At 38.3% G+C, this 21,796-nt stretch overlaps 1 protein-coding gene across 1 annotated transcript; it reads left to right on the forward strand.

The window, feature by feature from the left end:
* The first annotated feature begins 4,758 nt into the window (after nt 1–4,758).
* On the forward strand, nt 4,759–19,888 carry LOC131688607 (uncharacterized). Its single transcript, XM_058972973.1, has 3 exons — nt 4,759–5,023; nt 5,105–5,353; nt 18,450–19,888. Exons 1-3 carry the CDS (start codon nt 4,759–4,761, stop codon nt 18,962–18,964), a joined length of 1,029 nt encoding a protein of 342 aa, XP_058828956.1. The 3' UTR covers nt 18,965–19,888.
* Nucleotides 19,889–21,796: the final 1,908 nt, after the last annotated feature.

Below are 21,796 nucleotides of genomic sequence, written 5' to 3' on the forward strand. Positions count from 1 at the left end.
GGTTTCCAGCTTGCTATCGGGTATATCACGTCCTTGCAATATGTCGGGACGCTTGGCACGTGGTCGATGGTTTGCGGTTGTACTACCAAAACGTCAGAGGGCTAAGGACGAAAATCGAGGACTTGTACTTGGTTGCTCTTGACGGCGACTACGATGTTTACGTTCTAACGGAAACTTGGCTTGATGATCGTATTACATCGATGCAGCTCTTCGGGGATTCTTACGCGGTTTATCGTGCGGATCGAGGTGCTCGTAACAGTATCCATGGTCGCAGCGGGAGCTTTTGATTGCTGTTTCTTCCACACTTGCCTCCTGTGAGTTTGGTGTGGATAGTTCATCAAGCATTGAAGCAGTTTGGACGAAGATTACTACGCAAACGAAGAACTACTTTATCGGAACTGTTTACATTCCGCTTACTTCTGGACGAGATGGCTTTTCACGGACTAAGTCAAGTAAGCACGATTTCCAACCATCAATCTCGTTTTCTTGACCTTGTCTTCGTCAATGAGAATGCTTTGCCTGAGTGTTCTGTGAGTGAAGCTTCCAGTGTGGTCGTTCCTTTGGATAACTATCATCCCTCCTTTCTATCATTAGTTCACCACTATATGAAGAAGATTTAGCTGTGAATCGTCGAAATTTTCGCAAAACTGATCTAGTAGCTCTACGCCACTCACCGTTGCTGATTGACTGGAGTGTACTACTTGATCAAGTGGATGTAGATGTTGCAGTTGATCTCTATAATCGGTTACTTCTTGACTGTGTTGAAAAATCTGTTTGAAATTATCAACCTCCCAGGAAGCCTCCCTGGTCGAACGCAATGCTTCGGAATCTGAAACGCATCCGTGCCAAAGCTCTACGTGCGTACACAAATCGACGATGCCCTATTCTCAAGCGCTTTTTCGCAATAGTCAGTAATGAGTACCGCTGTTACAATAAATTGCAGTACAAAGGATATGTGAAACGCATCCAACAAAACTTCGAAATCCGAAGGGCTTCTAGACTTTTGTTAATACGAAGAGAAAGGAAACGGGTCTTTCGTCTAGGATGGTCTACAATGGTGAAGTAGCGACTACGACGGCGACAAAGTGCTCCCTATTTGCCAGCTACTTCTTGAGTGTCTTCACGACTGATGCGCCAACTACCATCGAGCTCGATAACGTGTCCCGTGATGTTCCCGTTGATGCTGTGGATATGGATGTATTCACCATTTCATAACAATCCGTTCTCTCTGCAATACAAAAAACGAAATCGTCTTATGCGCCATGACTAAGTGCTCTGCCTTCAGCTGTTCTGAAAAAATGTTCGGATATTTTAGCGATTCCACTGACGCGCCTTTTCAATGCGTCACTTTAGCAGCAAAAATTTCCCGATGATTGGAAGTGTTTAGTCATGTTTCCGGTACACAAGAAAGGTGACAAAAGCAACATCGAGAACTACCGGGGAATCACTTCGCTGAGAGTCGAGTTAAAAATTTTCGAATCGCTTATCAACGAGATGCTGTTATCTGCTAGTAAACATTACATAAGCACTTGTCAGCATAGATTCTTTCCCGGTCGATCGGTGAAGACGAACCTGGTCTCCTTCACATCCTTTTATGCGGAATCCTTTCGTCCAAACAACTGCAGGTGGACACGATCTACACAGATCTTAAGGCTGCTTTCGACACTGTTAACCATGGGATACTGCTAAAGAAGCTTGCTAAACTTGAATGCACTGCCCGATTCTGCCATTGGCTTCGATCATACCTTGTTCACCGTAAAGTCGTTGTTTAAATTGGTGACAATGAATCTGAGCTCTTTTCCAACTATTCTGGAGTTCCTAAAGGTAGTACGCTTTGTCCGCTACTGTTTTCACTGTTCGTGAATGATGTGGTTTTCGTCTTAATGCGTGGAGGGAAACTATTCTTCGCCGACGACTTGAAAATATTTCTAGTTATAAGGAAAGAAGCCGATTGCCGTGAGCTACAGTATCTCGTTGATACCTTTTATAGTTGGTGTAAAAGAAACATGATGGTTCTTAGTGTTGCTAAATGCTTTGTTATCAGCTTTGATCGAACGAGGAACATGTTTACTTTCAACTACAACATCGCTGGAACTCAGCTGCAACGCGTTGATCATGTAAAAGATTTGGGCGTCATCCTTGATGAAAGGCTAACGTACACCCATCCCAAGCAACAATCGAAGTTTTATAGCACGCTAGAAGTGCAATCTAAGTTTTATGAGTGGCTATAAAACTACCATAAAACCTCAATTGTTACTAGGGATCACTTCTCAGCGATCATTGACAAAGTTAAACGTTTACTAGGTTTTATGTTCAAAATATCCAACGAATTCCGGGATTCTTTGTGCTTCAAAGCGTTGTATTGTTCACTGGTGCGCTCACAGTTGGAATTCGCAAACGTCGTCTGGTGCCTCTACCATAGCACTTGGAGCCAAAGAATTGAAGCCGTCCAGCGCAGATTCATACGATATGCGTTACGTCAATTGCCTTGGAATGATCCGCTGAACTTGCCACCATACGAAGACCGTTGTCGATTACTAGGACTGCACACTTTAGAAGATCGTAGACACGCGTCGCAAGCTACCTTCGTATCTAAGCTTCTTCTCGCCGAATATCATGTTCCCGATCTCCTATCACAAATTAACCTCTACGCACCAATCCGTGTCCTTCGTACTCGAAAACTGCTGTAGACTGAAATGCGTAACACTAACTACGGTGCCAACAGCCCGATACTAGCAATGGTAGGGGAACTGTGGGTAAGACGGACAGGTTGGGTAAGACGGGCACATGGTTATTTTAGACATATAACATATAAAGTTAAATTGAATTATATGAGTACTCTCTCTTCATGGATATCCTTGAATTATGAAGCACTCAGTAGGCCTTGAATATTGTTAAAAGCGAAAAATGTAAGTAAACATTGATAATCAGTAGTGCATCTTCGTGCGGATGTAATTTTTACGTCTCTGACTTTAAGGTTTATCGAGGAAAAAATCAATTTTTTAGCGGATTTTTTCTTTTATTTCGATAATGTAACTCTTAAATGACATCTTCGTGGAAAATAACAGCTAAGTTCTTATACGAGTAAATAAGTGCAAGCGTTTAAAAAATATGTGTACTGGTGGGGCAAGACGGCCAGTCTTGATTAACTCTATTGATTCATCCTTATATGAATGTCTCGCGTGTTGAAACGAAATTCTAGCAGTCAAACTTGGAGAACCATCCAGTTAGCTGAAGTCTCACATGTAGTAGACCGCAAGATGTACGTTAATGTGACCGAGGCTGAATACGGAATTCCTAGGACCTGGAAAAGGTAGAAGACTTTGTGCAGGTCCCATATTCTGGCTATGTGTAATCGAGGAACTGATGTTACCAATTGCGTATTTAATATGTAACTTTCCTGTTTTGTATAAATGATTTGTCTGATCATTGGAAGTGATTGTATAGCTCTCTTTATGACAACGGAAAAAACGATATTAGAGAATACATCATTTGCATCAACTTTAAATTGAACCCCAACACGTTATTTTTCACCTCGAATTGAACATATATATTAAGAAGAACCACAAACTATCCAAAACATCCGTTAGAAACAGTAAATTTTAATACTTTGTATTGTTATCATCCTTTCGGCAACATGTCTGTCTTACCCCCACCATATGTCCGTTTCACCCGCAGTCTGGAAAAAGTTCAGATATTTCTTTGTTTTCTATTTCTTTCAAAAAAGATACTTGTTGATTTTTGTAACATAATCCCTTTGGGCACTCGAAAGCCAACATATGGAGCTACAACATAGAGTATTTCATGTTGACAAAAACATGCTTTTACTATGTTTTATTTGAGTATAACCTTAACATGTCCGTCTTACCCCCAGTTCCCCTATATGTCTGTAATTCTTCCAAACATGCCGAGAGTTTAAAAAAAAACAATTAGATAATAAACTTCCATCGCTTACTTTGGGCGAACCCTTCTACCATATCCTTAACCATTCCCCGTTAACGCAGGAGATGGGGCGCCCAGCAAAGGTGGTTATCATTTTGTTGAGGTTTTATTAAGGTTCGTATTGGTATTAACTCCTATTTACCAATTCCTAAGCAACTCTTAGCATGACATAACTGAAAAACGAATTATTTTGTGTTCATCTAAAGTCGATAGATAAAGAAATGAAGTCATTACATTTTTAAACAATGAATGAATGAAAACAAACTTTTTGGCCAATTTTTTGACAATGTAATCAAGTAACTGTTCTATAAATATTATTAGTATTTTCATTCATTCTACCCATTTCAAGTCCTAGAGTGCATGGCATGCTAGCTTTTCTTGAGGACGAAACAAATACTGTTAATACTGTTTTAAACTATCAAGCGAAATATTGCAACACCCTGAACACTAAGATGAATACGGGATCATCTACCTTATCTAATCCTATCACACGGGGTCTTTGCTCTTTTTTCGACTGCTTCCCACCTAATCTATCCAGATGCTGAAAACTATCACCGAACATAACTCAGAATGGGGTCAACAAAATCGAACTAAAAATTATAAAAGTGACCACAGCAGCAAAGAATCCCTCAGTTCTACCCGGATCGTCTGTTAATTTGATTAACCAATAAAAGCTTTCGATCCGTTGCCAGAGAAAGCTACAGCTCATTTAAAAACCAGTCGGTCAATTATAGGTACCTGCTGGGCAAACAAACAAGGGGTGTTGGTAACGCTTTTCGATGCGTGTATAGAGTAAAATATATGCTATCGATGAAAATGAGACAGGATAGGATGTATTGGCTCGTAACGGTGCTGTTTGTGTGTATTTGTGTAACCCAGACTGTGTGCGCGGATAAGTTTGAGGAGAACATATTTTTCAACTACTACAACTCTACGGGAGAGTTGATGCATGTGTTCAACCTTGCAGAGAACAACTCATATCCGTATGACGACGCGTGCCACCCTGCGGGGCGGTTCGCCATCGTCGTTTTCGGATGGAAAATTGATTGTGAAAAGTACTTTGTGCGAGATTTGATAACAAGTGAGTGCAATTTCTAGTGTTTTTAGCACCAGGTGACTTTCTGGCGAAAATCCTAATGTTAAATTGTTAATTTTTCCACAGATCTCACCGAGCACAGGGGAGGATGTGTTATATGTATGAACTACAATAACTACTCTCAAGTGTCCAACTATCTGCGCTTGAGACGAAACTTTAACGACATCCAGAATGTTCTGAAACGAAAACTCATCTTTCTCGAGCAGCAGGGTTTTGATCCGGATAATGGCTATCTGTTCGGATTCAGTTTCGGGGCCAATCTGGTTCTCGGCGCTGCAAAAGACTTTGGTGCTAAGAAAATCAGAGAAATCGACGGTAAGTTATACAATAAAACAGGTTTAGTGTAGGACGGGGCTAAATGAGCACCATAAGCTCAAAACCTACTTTCTCAGTGAAAATCTAAACAAGTTCTTCAAATATCTCAATGGCTTCTGTTTAAAACGGTACTCCACCGTAGAATTAAAAAAAATCAAAAATTTTATTATTGGTTTAAAATGTGCTTTAGTGTCTTGAAAATGATATATTAAAAAATCGAAGGTCACATCAATTTTTAAGTGTTCAAATTTTTAATTCAGCCGCAATGCCTCTTGTGTAAACCCCAAGCGTGCTGAAAACTTTAACTGCGTTTTTCTCTAAACCACATTTTTTGAGCTGACCGGAAACAAAACTCGAACAAATGATTTTTGATTCTTTTAAAATTTTCTCAACATTATTCGAAATTGATTTTTCCAGCGACGAGCGTAGCATTTTATTTTTTTATTGTTTTTTTATCGACAGTTTTATATCTATTTTTATGATACATTTAGCGTTTTTTACTGAAAAATGCGCCATTTCACGAAAAATCAAGATATCGAAAAAATCTTCCTTGTTATTGTAATAAGGAATCGAAAAAAATTCGTTTTAGGTTAGGTTAAAAATTGCGGGAGATAAATTTCCAGCCGTGTACCCTTTCCAATAAAACGCGCTCACGCGAACAAGCAGCACAGTCGAATCTTATAACGTGAAAAAAAAATTTCACCTCTTTATTGCGTCTAGAAAAATATGCCTATTTTTTCGTGTGCTACAGTGATGTAACTCCTTAAAGGTCTTTTCTATCACCTGCGAGTGTTTTTGATGCCAAAAATAATCATTTGTGGTGAATATAAGCAGTAAAAATATGTGTTTTTAGTAAATCCCTTCACTGCAGGGTGAAGCATGCTCCCAATCCAAAAACTTATGTCTGAAACTTTTAGTGACAGGCAGGGCCGTCGAGAGCGGCATCGGGCCCCAAGGCTTGCATTACTGCCGGGCCCTTTCTAATCTAAGCCCTCTAGTTCAGTAAGTGAGTCCATGGTTTCTACTGGTCTCCGGTTGACACATATTGCCACGTCTACAGATAGCGTGCCAGACATGTGAATTTCCATAGCTTCTGATTCCGTTGTATCCAATTCGGATAAAATTGCCATATCTACAAGTTTTTCAATTTGTGGATACTCAGGAATCAGGAATCAGTAGCATCTAGCTCAAATGGTACGTTCCCCATGTTGATCGGAGATTTGTGCCTTGCCATGAATCGTTTTTTCGTGATTTCTCTGATGGGAAGGATTTTTTTTACAATGGAGAAGACCTTTACGTCCTAGCCCAGTACACGTGCTATTTGTATGGTCCAAGCTACCGCACTGGGGGCGTGTCGGGCTCGAATGGTGACGCTGCCATTAATACCGACCAAACTCCATTGGGCTCCGCCATCGTTCCTCCCAGGAACTACCTCTCGGTATTACTTCTGGGGGGATGGCTGTACTTAATGTACTCATTCACTCTCACTCACGCGGTCATACGTCCTGTATGAGGCTTACTTGGGTGCTCTCTCTATCGCACCTTGATTCACTCTCAAATACTCCACAGACTGACTTTTGTGCTCACCTTTTTCGTTCCTTGCGAGGCTGACTTGTGTGCTCACCTTACTCATTCCTTGCTAGGCTTACTTTTGTGCTCGCCTCACCCATACCATGTGAGGCTGACTAAATGGGATGGGAAGGATTGGCTTTAGACATGTTCTATATTCGCATACTAAACATACTCTTTACGGCTTCATAGTTCTATAGAGATCATTAAGGCACACTTAGTGATTAAAAAGGCGAATCAGTGTGCCAGAATAGAGCTAGTTCAGAAGCACCTTAATGGCTGTCAACAATGTTAATATAGAGCCGTGTTTTTAAAAAAAAACCTGTTTTAATCCACCTAGAGGTGCAATTGTGCCTTTCTCATTTCTCCAAACTATGATTTAATACCTGGTTCGTACAATATAACATTATGGAAATGTCTTACACTTGGTAAGTATATACAAGAGCACCTTTTGCATTCATCGCGATATCGGTTTGCATCGGAGTTTTCTATGTGATCGCACTCCACAACCCGTAACTCCGGAGCCGGAAGTCGGATGGAGATGGAATTTAATATCAGTTTCCGAGGACGCAACACCTTTCATTTGAGACTAAGTTGATCAAATCGGTCTAGCCATTTTCGAGAAACCAATATAACCGTTATTCTGAATTTGGATGCTTCCGGATCCGTCGATGGTGGCCAGTGTGGCCAAAGAGACTTTGAATAACTGTTGGTGACCTAGATCTACAAATTCCACAGTTGTGTTTATATTTTGGAAAAAATTTCACCTTTTTACATTCATCGCAGAATTCGTTAGAATCGGGATTTGCTGCGTGATCGTACGTATCACCCTGTAAATCAGGAACCAGAACTCGGATCCACACAAAATTCAACAGCAGCTGATGAACCTTTCATTTAAAATCAAGTTTGTCAAAATCGGTTCAGAAAATTCCGAGAAACCGATGTGGACAAATCAATAAATTTTGTTTTGTAACCATACTCTTCAACTCGTAATCCGGAACAAGATGCCGGTTGAAAATGAAATTCAATAGCAACCTATGGGCATATTATACCTTTCATTTGAATCTTAGTTTGTAAAATTCGGTTCAGCCATCTCCGAGAAACCGATGTGGACATTTTGTTAACACATCCGCACATACACACACATACATACATACATACATACATACATACATACATACATACATACATACAAACATACACACATACATACACACAGATATTTTACGATCTCGGCGAACTGAGTCGAATGTTATATGAGACTCGGCCCTCCGGGCCTCGGTTAGAAAGTCGGTTTTTGAAGCAATTGCATAACCTTTCTATATGAGAAAGGCAAAAGAATAATATTTAATTAGCTTAATCAGCATGAGTTATCTTCAAGTGATTATATTTTGAAATGTTGGTGGAATGGGTTTGAAAGTGGAGGGAATGGGGGGTTAGTAGAGTGGGAGTGGAGGATGCGTCAGAAATCCTTTATCTTATTTAGGTATACGGGGTGGATGAAGGAAATGCGGGCGTGAGGGTGGTCCAAGGGGAGGGGATTGATGAAGGAGGGAGGTGTAAGGGCAAGGCGGGGGGAGTGGCGGCGACGCAATACTCAACTGCGTATTTTGCCTTTCATTTGAGACTTGGTTTGAGAAAATCGGTTCAGTCATCACCGAAGAACCGATGTGACTTTAATTGTGGAATATGCCCGGAATTCCGGAATTGTCGATAGTGGACAATATATTCAAAGAATGTTTGATTGGCAATCAGTGATCTAGATCTGCGATTAGAAGTAATTTGGTGACCATTTCAATAGTTTTTAGCCTCTGAGGTTTAACGATTGTACCGATTTATATGGGAAATTCCAATGTATCCTTACTAACACCCCTGTAACTCCGGAAGCAACAGTCAGAACCGAATGAAATTCAGCAGCAGTCAATTCGTTGGGGAATGGGTGTGATATTAGCTTAGGAAATCGACGGGTTCCCCGGGGGCGTCATGAACCGTCATAGGTGGCCAATGTGGTCAAAGCTGCTTTGTTGATCATTAGTGATCCAGACCCGCAAACTAGAGTAATGTTACATCAATTTTAATATGTTTTACATCATTTGAACATCATGGTGGTACCAGTTTATATGGGAATTTGCTGTGTGACCGCACTCTTCAACCCGTAACTCCGGAACCGGAAGTCGGATCAACTTAAAATTCAATAGCAGCTTATGGGAGCATTATACCTTTCAGATGAAACTAAGTTTGCGAAAATCGGTTCAGCCATCTCTGAGAAAATTGTGTGAGTTTAAATGTCACACACACATACACACACATACACACACATACATACATACACACACAGACATTTGCCGATCTCGACGAACTGAATCGAATGGTGTATGAACGATCTGCAGGTGATACAATAGCTGGAATAATACTTTCAACACCCGGAAGGTTTTAGAATTTTTATTTTAACAGTGAGCGGATATATTCCGTTTTTTGCTTGATTGATAGTCTGGAACATAATCAGCATGCTAAGTCTAACATGGTGAAATTTTAGAATGTAAACATTGGCCATCTGTAGCTACTTTTAACAATAGATCTTAAGAAACGTCTCGAAAAGTAAACAGGAATACAGTTTGACTACAATAGGCCACATTCTGCTTGTTATCGTCACTCATTTTATTCGACATAGGGGGTTTGAATACGATATTTTGCTTCTACTGTGTAGACAAAACGGATTGATTTATTTGCTGGTAGCAATGGAGCAGTTTTTAGCTTTTGATGTAAGCAAAATGAGAAGGTAGCAGACGCTGTTCGAAATTCTCGTTTGAAATTATGAAATCAAAAAGGTTTTCATTTTACGTAAGTTTATCTCATATTTGATACAGGTTTATTTAATAAACAATGTGATATGTCTAACGTAGGAGCCGGTTTTGAGATGCTGTGAGAATAAGTAGGACCCGACATCAATGTAGACACAGAACACAATAATAAGACGCAACAACTTAAACTATTCCGAGCATAGTGGGCAACCGAGTACTGCTGCTGTTGGATGAACTGAACTGATATGATTTCTCTATTTCACACATTATAATTAGGTTTTTATAGACACGCGTCTTTGCACGCGAGACCCAAAATCACCGTTCTATCTCAACACAATGCACTTTTAGAAGAAAAATTCCTTGAACGTGCTATAGAACTACAAAAATACAAAAATTATCCATTTTAATCACCGGTTAATTAAGGTCAGTCTACCTTCTCATCTCGTCCAGAGTAGAAACTAAAAATCGTTCCGCTATACACACACGGCAGAAAACGGATGCAGACGAATTGTGTTGCTATTGGTTTTTGGAAATGTCCTGTAAGACTAGCTGATCGGGAAGTGAAACAATTACGAAATGTGCAGATTGTGCTCAATCTGGGAGAAGCCCTGCCCTGCAAATGCCCCATTACAAACATTAAGAAGCACAGTCGTTTGTTTCGCGGAACAACGTGCAGAACACCAACAAAAGCTGCCACGTTAACAATATCATCTCCACAGGGCTCTAGATGTGCTTACAAGAATTTTCTCCACACGCCCCTGACATCGTGATTAACAAATTCATGTCAAGATACGGAGAAGTGGTGTTCATAAAAGCTGTAACTTTTTCCCGGGTGTCCCTAACGTTGTTATTGTGGTGAGAATGCTTTCATACAAACCAACTTTGTCATACGCAACCATTTTATGCGGATCAACCGAAAATGGGACGTTTCATCAGACAATACTGGTTATGCAACCATGGTAGATTCCTATGCGCGAATTCTACAAAAAGACACTGCAAAATGAAAAACTTTGTGCAAAATCAGCTTAGAAAAGCCCACCTACTATAACCGTAAACAGCATACCGTTATCTTATACCAAACCACAAACGGCTTCAAAATCAATATCTACGGATCTGACAGGAACAAATATTTACTCAGCAGCAATCACGCCCAGTGTCTCCAAGCCAACAACTGGCACCATCGGCAAAGAAGCTAACGTAAGAGAGGACGGATGCGTTTGTCCGTGCCCTTGCATTTCTGTTTGACGCTTTCTTCGAAAATACATTGCATTGGCTTCTCAATATTTTGCAGTGTATTCCGTCGGTTCAAGCAATAAAACTCGTTTTATAAACTTGTACACAAAGTACCAGTGTGAATGTTTGTTTTAACAAATGTCAACTATCCAACAAAGTTTTAATTTTTTTAAGCTTTCATCATATAACAATTTAATAAGGTTAATGATTACAAAGAAATTACCATTGCAATTTTTATTGTTCTTCTATGAATACCGGACGTGTTCGCCTATCTTCCGGGTAAAAACGCGGGCCCCCAACTACGACGCGGGCCCCAGGTTAATTGCCCTGGTTGCCTCCCCCTCTCATCGAGCCTGGTGACAGGCTGCTCATGGGTATTGTGAAAACATTCTTTTGAGAATTGTGTCTATTCAGCAACGGAAATACATGGCTTCCTGCTGTTGGCCTAGATCGTGGTCGCAACATTATCGATCATTTTACTAGACTCAAATAATAACCGGCGGTTACTCGCATGGAACTTTGGGCTCTTGTGATTTTAGGCTTTACGTCGTATGTCTACTATAATCATATCTTAAAAGCTGCTCTCAACATCAACAATATCACGAATAAGCTCATACTGTTATGTTTTTGTTTAAAAAGTTTTACAGTGGCCAAATTTTTCAACTCCTGAGTCTTTCTTAAAAATCGCGGGAGAGTTTGTCGTGTACCGGATTTATCAGAAGCTGCTCTCTTAAAGGCACATTCGTTCAATATCATAGGATCGATCGCATCACGAATGTTACTCCGTCCGAGAGAAATTACCTTGCCGAATCTAAATAAACCCTTTTTTCAATGCCATCAGTTGATTTGACGTTACGGTGGGCGGTGTCAGTGTGCCACGTAAATATTGCTCAGTCTGCCTTGGATGAAGATTGTTTTTGAAAAGCGATTTATAATAATTATTTAGTATGCATAACAACTATAACGTAATCAATCTATTTGCATATATCAATACTTCGTATGAATTTTGCTCAAATGATTAAACGATTTAAATTTTATTTTATGGCTCTGATATACCAAATGGAACATATTCAGGTAAAACATCATATTAAATGCTTAATAGGAGGGGCTCATTTTGCCCCGGTTGACCATCTTGTCCCCTGCGCAGAAAATTCTCGCAGAAATCTTATAAAATAAAGGTATATGTATTTATGTATGTATTTACCAATTTACGTCCATCTGACAATGAGTCTTAATGAACTAAATTACAAACAATTAACCTAAAGTGATAACAAACGATTTCGAAACTGTGCAGAACTAATGACGACGTCCCGGAATTCGTTGGATATTTTGAACATAAAACCTAGTAAACGATTAGCTTTGTCAATGATCGCTGAGAAGTGATCCCTAGTAACAATTGAGGTTTTATGGTAGTTTTATAGCCACTCATAAAACTTAGATTGCACTTCTAGCGTGCTATAAAACTTCGATTGTTGCTTGGGATGGGTGTACGTTAGCCTTTCATCAAGGATGACGCCCAAATCTTTTACATGATCAACGCGTTGCAGCTGAGTTCCAGCGATGTTGTAGTTGAAAGTAAACATGTTCCTCGTTCGATCAAAGCTGATAACAAAGCATTTAGCAACACTAAGAACCATCATGTTTCTTTTACACCAACTATAAAAGGTATCAACGAGATACTGTAGCTCACGGCAATCGGCTTCTTTCCTTATAACTAGAAATATTTTCAAGTCGTCGGCGAAGAATAGTTTCCCTCCACGCATTAAGACGAAAACCACATCATTCACGAACAGTGAAAACAGTAGCGGACCAAGCGTACTACCTTTAGGAACTCCAGAATGGTTGGAAAAGGACTCAGATTCATTGTCACCAATTTGAACAACGACTTTACGGTGAACACGGTATGATCGAAGCCAACGGCAGAATCGGGCAGTGCATCCAAGTTTATCAAGCTTCGTTAGCAGTATCTCATGGTTAACAGTGTCGAAAGCAGCCTTAAGATCTGTGTAGATCGTGTCCACCTGCAGTTGTTTGGACAAAAGGACAGAGCTTAAAAAATTGATATCCCTGTGTGAACTTGAAAGAAAACACACGGTGTCTTTTTTTAACAACTTTATGCAAAAAAATTCAGCATCTCTGAAACTTCAGGATATGAAAGAATGGGCTTTCCCCTTTCATTTGAAACCAAAATCAAAATAATCCGTCGGGGGGTCTAGAGCAACTTTTTTTTAAAAGTTTTTTTTTCGTGAAAACATAGATTTTACAATGGAACTAGTTCATATTTCTGCTCCTAGATGGTGCTTTAGACATTCGAACAACACTAAAAGTGAGAATCTGATAGATTATTTAATTGTCTACAACTTTGTTACCAACTAAAAACCGAGTTGAAATTATTCCGAAAAGTAGTTTAATATTTTAACGAATTCTAAGTCTAAGTTAATTTCATAGAAGACCTAGTGGTTTGTAAATTCACAAGCACTTTTTGACGTAGGACTTACGTCTTTCTTTACTATACTGGGTGTCATTTCAAAATTTTCAAAACGGATGCGTTACGTACACTTTGAACTCTAATAACTTTTCTCCTACTAAAGGAATTACTAATTTTGTTTCATAAATCGAAAGGAAAACGTTCAACGCTTGCTATTGATACCTTGTTTGCTATGTAAAACTTGTTTAAAAAGTTCAAAAACTACTTTTAATGCGAATCAACATTAATGCTAAAACCTATAAATATGGGTGTCACAGTTTTTCTTAAAGCCAGACGTGTGTAAGCCACAGAGCAGAACACACGTACGTGTGCTGCTCAACGAGAAGCTGCATTTTGACCACCAACCAAATCATAGCTACTGCCTTATCGCTGCCAACCAAGAACAGTCGTCGCCCTGCGTGAAATTCATTGCTCTCAGAAGTGGACAGAGTTACTAATTCGCAAGCTGCTCTTCCAGTGCCTGGTCCGTGAGATTGCACAGAATTTCAAAACCTACTCTTCCGGAGCTCAGCCGTAATGGCCCTTTAAGAAGCCAGCGAGGCCTGCCTGGTTAGTTTGTTGGAAAATACCAATCTGTGCGCTATCCATGCCAAGCGAATAATCATCATGCCGAGCGGGAAACGGCGAAATGATATTCACAACAAACGGTCCTTATTAGGACCACAAAATCGTTCTCAGAAGAATTACAATTGAAATTTCCATTTCGTGCTTTGGAAAATAACTTCCCTCTTATCGGGTTAGTTATTTTCTATAATAATATCCGAAAAATGTGCGATAAAACCAATAAACTGACCAATTGGACGGAAGCAATAAAATACCTACAACAATTTGAGTCAGAAAAGTGATATTAACGGAAAAATGCTTCGATCGTTTCTAAGTGTTTGGCAGCTGAAGTTGCCGATTTGTTTTCCAACGTCAATTATTTGCGCTGTGCTGTACGGAACAGATTTTTGCGCGATGTGTTGGGAAATAATTAAAACAATTGTGTAGTAGATTCCGTAGATTTTACCGTAAATTTTGATAGAAATGATTTTGTAAAAGCATTAATTAGCCGTGCTTTGAATGGTGGTTTTTGCAAATCTTTCTAGAACATTAGTGAATGTGGAAACCCTGCTACTAAGCGAATGCCACGCCAAAAAGAATGATGAAAATATTTTCATTTGTCGCACAAAGGGATGGACTACCATCTGCACTAAGAAGTTTATAAAAGAGATCGCATTCCGACATACAATGCTCATTCGATGTGAGCTGCGAAAGGGGAATGTTCGTGTATGTACGCAGCAGAAGCGAATTCGGGCAAGGTTCGAATCGTTAGCAAGGATTCTCGTCTGGTATCACCAAACATAGTTATCTACAAACCGTTCTTTTTAGGATGAAAACATAATGGAGAAAGAATTGAATTAGAAAGTTCCATTTAATAACTTGCATTGAGTTTGCGCCTGTCAAGTCTGCTGTACTTTATCAATGACACATATAAACCAATGTTTATCGAATTAATCTACAATGCAAATCTTTCTAGAACATTAGTGAATGTGGCAACCCTGCTACTAAGCGAATGCCACGCCAAAACGAATGATGAAAATATTTTCATTTGTCGCACAAAGGGATGGACTACCATCTGCACTAAGAAGTTTATAAAAGAGATCGCATTCCGACATACAATGCTCATTCGATGTGAGCTGCGAAAGGGGAATGTTCGTGTATGTACGCAGTAGAAGCGAATTCGGGCAAGGTTCGAATCGTTAGCAAGGATTCTCGTCTGGTATCACCAAACATAGTTATCTACAAACCGTTCTTTTTAGGATGAAAACATAAAGGAGAAAGAATTGAATTAGAAAGTTCCATTTAATAACTTGCATTGAGTTTGCGCCTGTCAAGTCTGCTGTACTTTATCAATGACACATATAAACCAATGTTTATCGAATTAATCTACAATGCAAATCTTTCTAGAACATTAGTGAATGTGGCAACCCTGCTACTAAGCGAATGCCACGCCAAAACGAATGATGAAAATATTTTCATTTGTCGCACAAAGGGATGGACTACCATCTGCACTAAGAAGTTTATAAAAGAGATCGCATTCCGACATACAATGCTCATTCGATGTGAGCTGCAAAAGGGGAATGTTCGTGTATGTACGCAGTAGAAGCGAATTCGGGCAAGGTTAGAATCGTTAGCAAGGATTCTCGTCTGGTATCACCAAACATAGTTATCTACAAACCGTTCTTTTTAGGATGAAAACATAAAGGAGAAAGAATTGAATTAGAAAGTTCCATTTAATAACTTGAATTGAGTTTGCGCCTGTCAATTCTTGTATACATTTACCAGTGATTCATATAAGCAAATGTTTATCAAATTAATCTACAAACCCGAAGGTTTTTGCAAGTCCTAGAAAATCAGTGAATGTGGCAATCTCATTCGACATGAAATTTCCAGTAAACATTCATTCAAAAAGTGCATTGGCTCAAATTATCCATGAATGTCATATGATATGCCCAAGTTTAGTCCTACGTCAACACCGCGGTTACGTCCCTGGCATTACCCACTCCTAGTTTTTTATTTGCCAAATAGTTGTATTTAGTTCAATAGTGAATTCAGCCGAATTTGAGAGCTTTGAAAGTCATCTTTTAGCTAAAAATTATAATTCCCTGATACAGGCCACCATTCATATTTTTGGGATGAGAAGTTTTAGATAAGTGTTGACCAAACTAGTATGATATTAATATTCTTTTTCATGATGGTAAGTGATTCCTCCCGCAGAAACAGCCTTTTCAATTATGTATGCTTTCTTTTTCATTTTTTCGATTGTTCTCAGGGATGACTGATAACTATTCTTACATGAATCTCCTACTCTGTTAGCATCTTCGTATAAAATTGACTTGTCCTGAACTTCAACCTTTATATTTGAACAAACTCAATGAAACTTTTAACGCACCATTGCAATATTTCGCGGATTTCATTGGTTAAAAACGCTGATTACCCGTTTTCAAAATTAACTCAATGTGACAAACAGTGAGTTTTTGGATGAAGATAATTTTTTTGGGATATATTAGAGGACTTCTATGTATATAAGGTTATTGTTGTACTCAAATCATATTTTGTTTTGAAAAGTAATACATATCGCATAATCTAGGATCAATTTAGTAACGATATTTCGCATAATTGATAGGAAATCGCCGTAAAATCCAACTGCCACAATATGCTTTGCGGAGAATATTTGAATAAATCATTTCACACTAACCACTAATTTGGACAGTTACTGCTGTGGTTTGCGTTAAATTAGAAACGGTGTGTCCCAACATTTCGTCTTGAACGGAATTATAATAGCTGACTTAAGCGATCATAACCTAAATTATACAACGTATGGTCCTTTCTAAAACACCCGTGTAACAAAACATAAATGTAAGCAAACCCTTGTAACCAAGCCATACCTTCCGATGAATGGTAGTCCCTTCGAACCTATCGGGAAAGATTACAAACCAAAAGCACAAATAGTTTTCTGACTCTGTCAAACATCCCAATTTTCAGAAGTTCAATTAGAATTGTCAACGTAATGAATCCCGTCTAATATTTTCATGCCACCAAACCCAATTTTTTTTTTGGTAATGTAATAAGTGCGAGAAAACATATTTCCAAACCACTAGGCCTTGTGTGAAGCTATCTTAGATATAACTTTGTTAAAATCTTAAACAACTTTTCCGGATGATTTCAGATCAGTTTTTAGTGGTCAACAAACTTGTAGACAATTAAATTTTCTATCAAATTCTCACTTTTAGTGTTGTCCGAATGTATAAAGCACCATCTAGGGACAGAAATATGAACTATCCCCAGTAGTAAAACCTATATTGTTACGAAAAAAAACTTCAAAAAAAAAAGTTGCTCTGGACCCCCCGACGGATTATTTTGATCTTAGTTTCAAATGAAAGGGGAAAGCCCATTCTTTCATATTCCGAAGTTTCAGAGATGCTGAATTTTTTTGCATAAAATTGTTCTAATAAATACACCGTGAAACAAAATTCAATTCATGCCCACTGCGATGAATGAAATTTTTGGTTCGTTTCCCTCGTCATTCGTTCTCCCGACGCAGCGTATTCAAGTTCGGACATGTTCTTTTTCAGAAGTAAAATGAATTTTGTTTTTATGGTAGCTCTGAGAGGGATCATTGAGCAAAAGTGCACCAGATATAGATTAGGCAATTAATTTATGCTCGAAAATGTAGGAGATGCTAACTTCTGCCTTCAAACTGTCCACATAATAACAAATGAATGCTTTGGTTGGTGAACGAATTTATATTTCTTCTGCACTCAAGCATTCGACTCTGCATGAAATTTCAGTCAGTTGGAAAGTGAATGAATGAGGGAGGCGTTGAATCTGAATGTCGGTTTCGGTAAATGCAAGCAGAAATAGGTAGCTGATTTTGAAATTTCGTAGCACTGCTTTTGTCACCTTTCTTGTGTACCGGAAACATGACTGAACAGTGAAGACTTCCAAGAAAAGGCCCCGAAACAATTGTTTTCATCTAACTACTTGCGAGAAAATACAGTTGCCAAAAAAATGGCAAAGTTTTAACAGCTAGCTTTGATCACACATATTCAAGATATTTTCAAAATGACCGATACTTTATGCTACAGGATGCTACGGGATTCATTAAAATTTTAGTTTTTGAATTTAGGCCAGCTTTTTGATAGAAATACTCTTATGTGCACCGTTCAATGTTTGAGACGAACATGTACACCAGACACAAATTTTGAACACATGTAAAAACTTATTGATGTTCATGGAGATGCTGGTTTCATCGATTAAAGACATAAACCCTAATTTTTGACAAAACCAAACAAACTAATCGCTGAGTTATATTATTGAAAGTTTTTATCTGTTATTCAATGTGGCATTGATATGTATGAATCGACCATCACTTTGAACTATTCGTTGCCGGATGATATGATTTAAATTATACAAAAACTTATCATAATCTTTTCATTTAATCTTTTCCATATTTTATCAGTTTGTGAGATCATCGGCATGGCGTTTGACTCGAGCTACTCGAATTCACCGAACCACCGGAAGGCAGCCAAAAACGTACAGTGTCTGCACACCAGCCGGCAGTATGGTACTAAGTATCTCAGTAGCTGCCACCAGGATTGGATTTTAGGAGACTGCGGTGAGAAGCAGGAAGCTGCTCCGTTGTCCTCGTTCGGTTCACACGGTGTCTGTCCGCTTTTCTACAACAGTGCCTTCGATCACGACTTTCTAGCTGTTGAAAATCAAAGCAACTGCACTGCAGACCAGGAGGCAGAGAACTGGCCGAGTGGATTCAAGATGGGTTATATGGAAACGAGGAAATCACAGGTCAGGGGCCAGCTGTTTGCTCCAACTTACGGATCGTTTCCGTTCAACGTCCCGAGTGAAACGCCTCAAGGTAGCCTGAGGAATTTCGATCTGGAAACCGAATTTTCTGATTTTGAGAAATTGAACGATGATGACTATGCAACGGACTTGGTCTTTGATACGGAAACTTAAGAGTTAGTGGTGGTGGGATTTTTACATTACTTTGAAGTCCTGATTGCTTGAATAAACATAACAATTATTGGACTACTGAAACCTAAAAAAAGTATAATTTTTGAAGTTCATTAACGCAAAATGTTAACTTGTACTCATTTAGTTTATAAACAAATTACTTGGTTTCACATAATCTCAAGCAGCAACTTCAGTGCCAATCGAGAATGTGACCCATAAATCATTAATATGATTCTTATTTGAAAATAATGCGATTTTTTTTTAGGAAAACCGAATAATCACGATCTTGTTTAAACTCATATGTTCTTAAGGGAACTCAAGCTTAATCATTAGAGCCATCCATTAATTCATTATAAAGCATTCCTGCCGTTATATATATGCTATTTTGGTTAAGTATTTTGAATTGATTATATTTGATTTTTGATTCACTAAACATAGTTTCAAATATTAAAATGATATGCTTTTAGTAGGACATATAGCCAATATAAAGCATTTAAAATGTTGAATATTACATATATCATTGATATTGTACTAATGATCACGTAGATTCGCGCATGATGAATAATATTTCTTTAGATAGTAAGGATGAACATTAGTTCTCTACAAGAACAAATCTATATAAAATGATGATTAACATTGACCGCGCTAATGGCACATTTCATAACAACACCACTTAAATGACTCTGCAATTATATGACAAAAATGAATGAAAATAACATCTCAGTGACTATTGATTAAACTTGATTATCGAAAATGAAGATACAAACTATATAAAAAAATCTGAATGCAAACAATATATTGGCTACAAACGGTATTGAAGATCCATTTTTGGTGTAGATTTGCTAATTGTAGATGGTGTTATTGGATTACATGTTGAATTTTACTTTGTAGGATTCCAAAACTACCATTATAAATCCTTTAAACCAAGTATATGTTGTTTTTTCTATATCCGAACTCCGAAAGAAGGTCGATAAGGGTTACAAATATAACCAAGTAAAGAAAGGTTTTATATTTCTCAATTTTAACCCTCTCCTCCTTACCCCAATCCAGGGTTTCGTTTTTTTTCAGTCGTTTATTACCTTCGTTTTATATTCAGTCTGTTTATTTTAAAAGGCACGGCACCATTTGTAACCTGTCAGGGTAGCACTGGGTGGAAATATACCCATTTTTGTGAATACACTCCGTAGAGTGCATTTGTTCACGCCTCATTGTGCTCATCACTGTTCTGTACCGTTCCCATTTAGTTATAATTTTTTGTTCATTTTCGCGTTTATGAACATTATTATATAACGTGTAGATGGGTGTAATAATTTTTGTTGAACATTTGTTCGGTGTTAAGTCAGATCAAACTAAGTCGCAAAATCTTAAAAAGTGAGATAATGATAGCACTAGTTAAGGAATTCCTTCAGCTAGATTCGACTTTTGCCAGAATTGCAATAAATTACAATTAGCATAAATTATAGTAAAAATAAATTTCGAATTACAGCGATTGAAACTTTAAACTCGTTCTCGAAATCAATACGATGTCACTTAGTCTGGTCTGGCTTAACACCGACCATTTGTATATACGTAACATAGGGTTTAGATAGTCCAATACTCTCCTTTAGTTGAAATAAGTGTACTGGCTATACTGTGCATAGGCGATGACAGCTATGGGCCAAGGCGGTTTGTCGTTTTTGTTTTGGTTGGGTGGAAGGTGAATCAGATGTAGACCGGTTTCTTGCAGTAATTATTAAACTAACTTAACACTAGTTAAAATTTTGATTTATTTGAAACTGCTGCTTAAGTTTTGCTTTCGACATAGTAAAGTCAATGGTTTCGCTCGTTGTAAATGGTCATCATTTGGTTTAAAGCGCCAAACTTGGCATAATTAGTACGATGGCGAATAGTACAAAAGATACTGCGGCTACGTAGTTTTCGGGAAGGAGCATAAAAAATTAGTTTCGATAATAGTTCGATTGAATCAATACGATGTGATACAATGTCGTTTACAAATGATACCATACAAAATTCACGACGATCTTTCAAAGTTTGAATGTCAATTAGCATGCACCGTGTTTCATAAGATAGCAAATATAGTCCAGTCCAAACTAGTTTACGAAGTGCGAACGTCAAAAACTGCTTTTGTACTGATTCTATCCGGTTTGCATGCGTTGTTGAAAATGGCGACCAATCTATACTACAATATTCTAGTGTTGAACGCACATAGGCTACACACCTAGAAAAATAGTGTAAATTTACGTCTCCTGACCATGACATATACGAGCTTCAAAAATGACTTAGTTTTACGTTTGATTTTAATATTACATGACGTTTAATTTCGTAAATCATGTACAATTACTCCACATATAGCGTTTGTTCTGAATTGTAGGAAGTGTAATTTTTGTCATTGGGCATGTAAAGTATATGTAGCATGTAAAATTAAACGGAACAAGGTAATGTTTCGTCATTTCGTGAATTACTAGTTGTTGAATGAGTCATGTTGCAATTACGTCAACGATAAAATTCAGATTTTTTTGGTGTGTATATATAACGTTTTTATTGTGTAGGGATCTTAGAAATTATAGCTGAAGCGTTTTATAAAACCCAGTGTGCTGTTTGCTTTGTTAATTATTATGTTATAATGATCTATGAAAGTTATTTTTGAATCTCGTCGGCGGTAAAACATGATGATGAGTTATGTTCTACCATAGACCATGCGGTAGACTTGGGTGAAACGCCCAACTCCTACTCTGCAGAAGGCAAAAAAATTCTTCACATTTCCTTTCGATCATGCCCATATGAGCCTGCCTAGTTCTAGTTTTCCGTTCTAAGTTTATAACTGATTCGCTCTAG

Source organism: Topomyia yanbarensis, chromosome 3 (assembly GCF_030247195.1).
Source record: "Topomyia yanbarensis strain Yona2022 chromosome 3, ASM3024719v1, whole genome shotgun sequence".
Classification (NCBI taxonomy): Eukaryota; Metazoa; Arthropoda; class Insecta; order Diptera; family Culicidae; genus Topomyia; species Topomyia yanbarensis.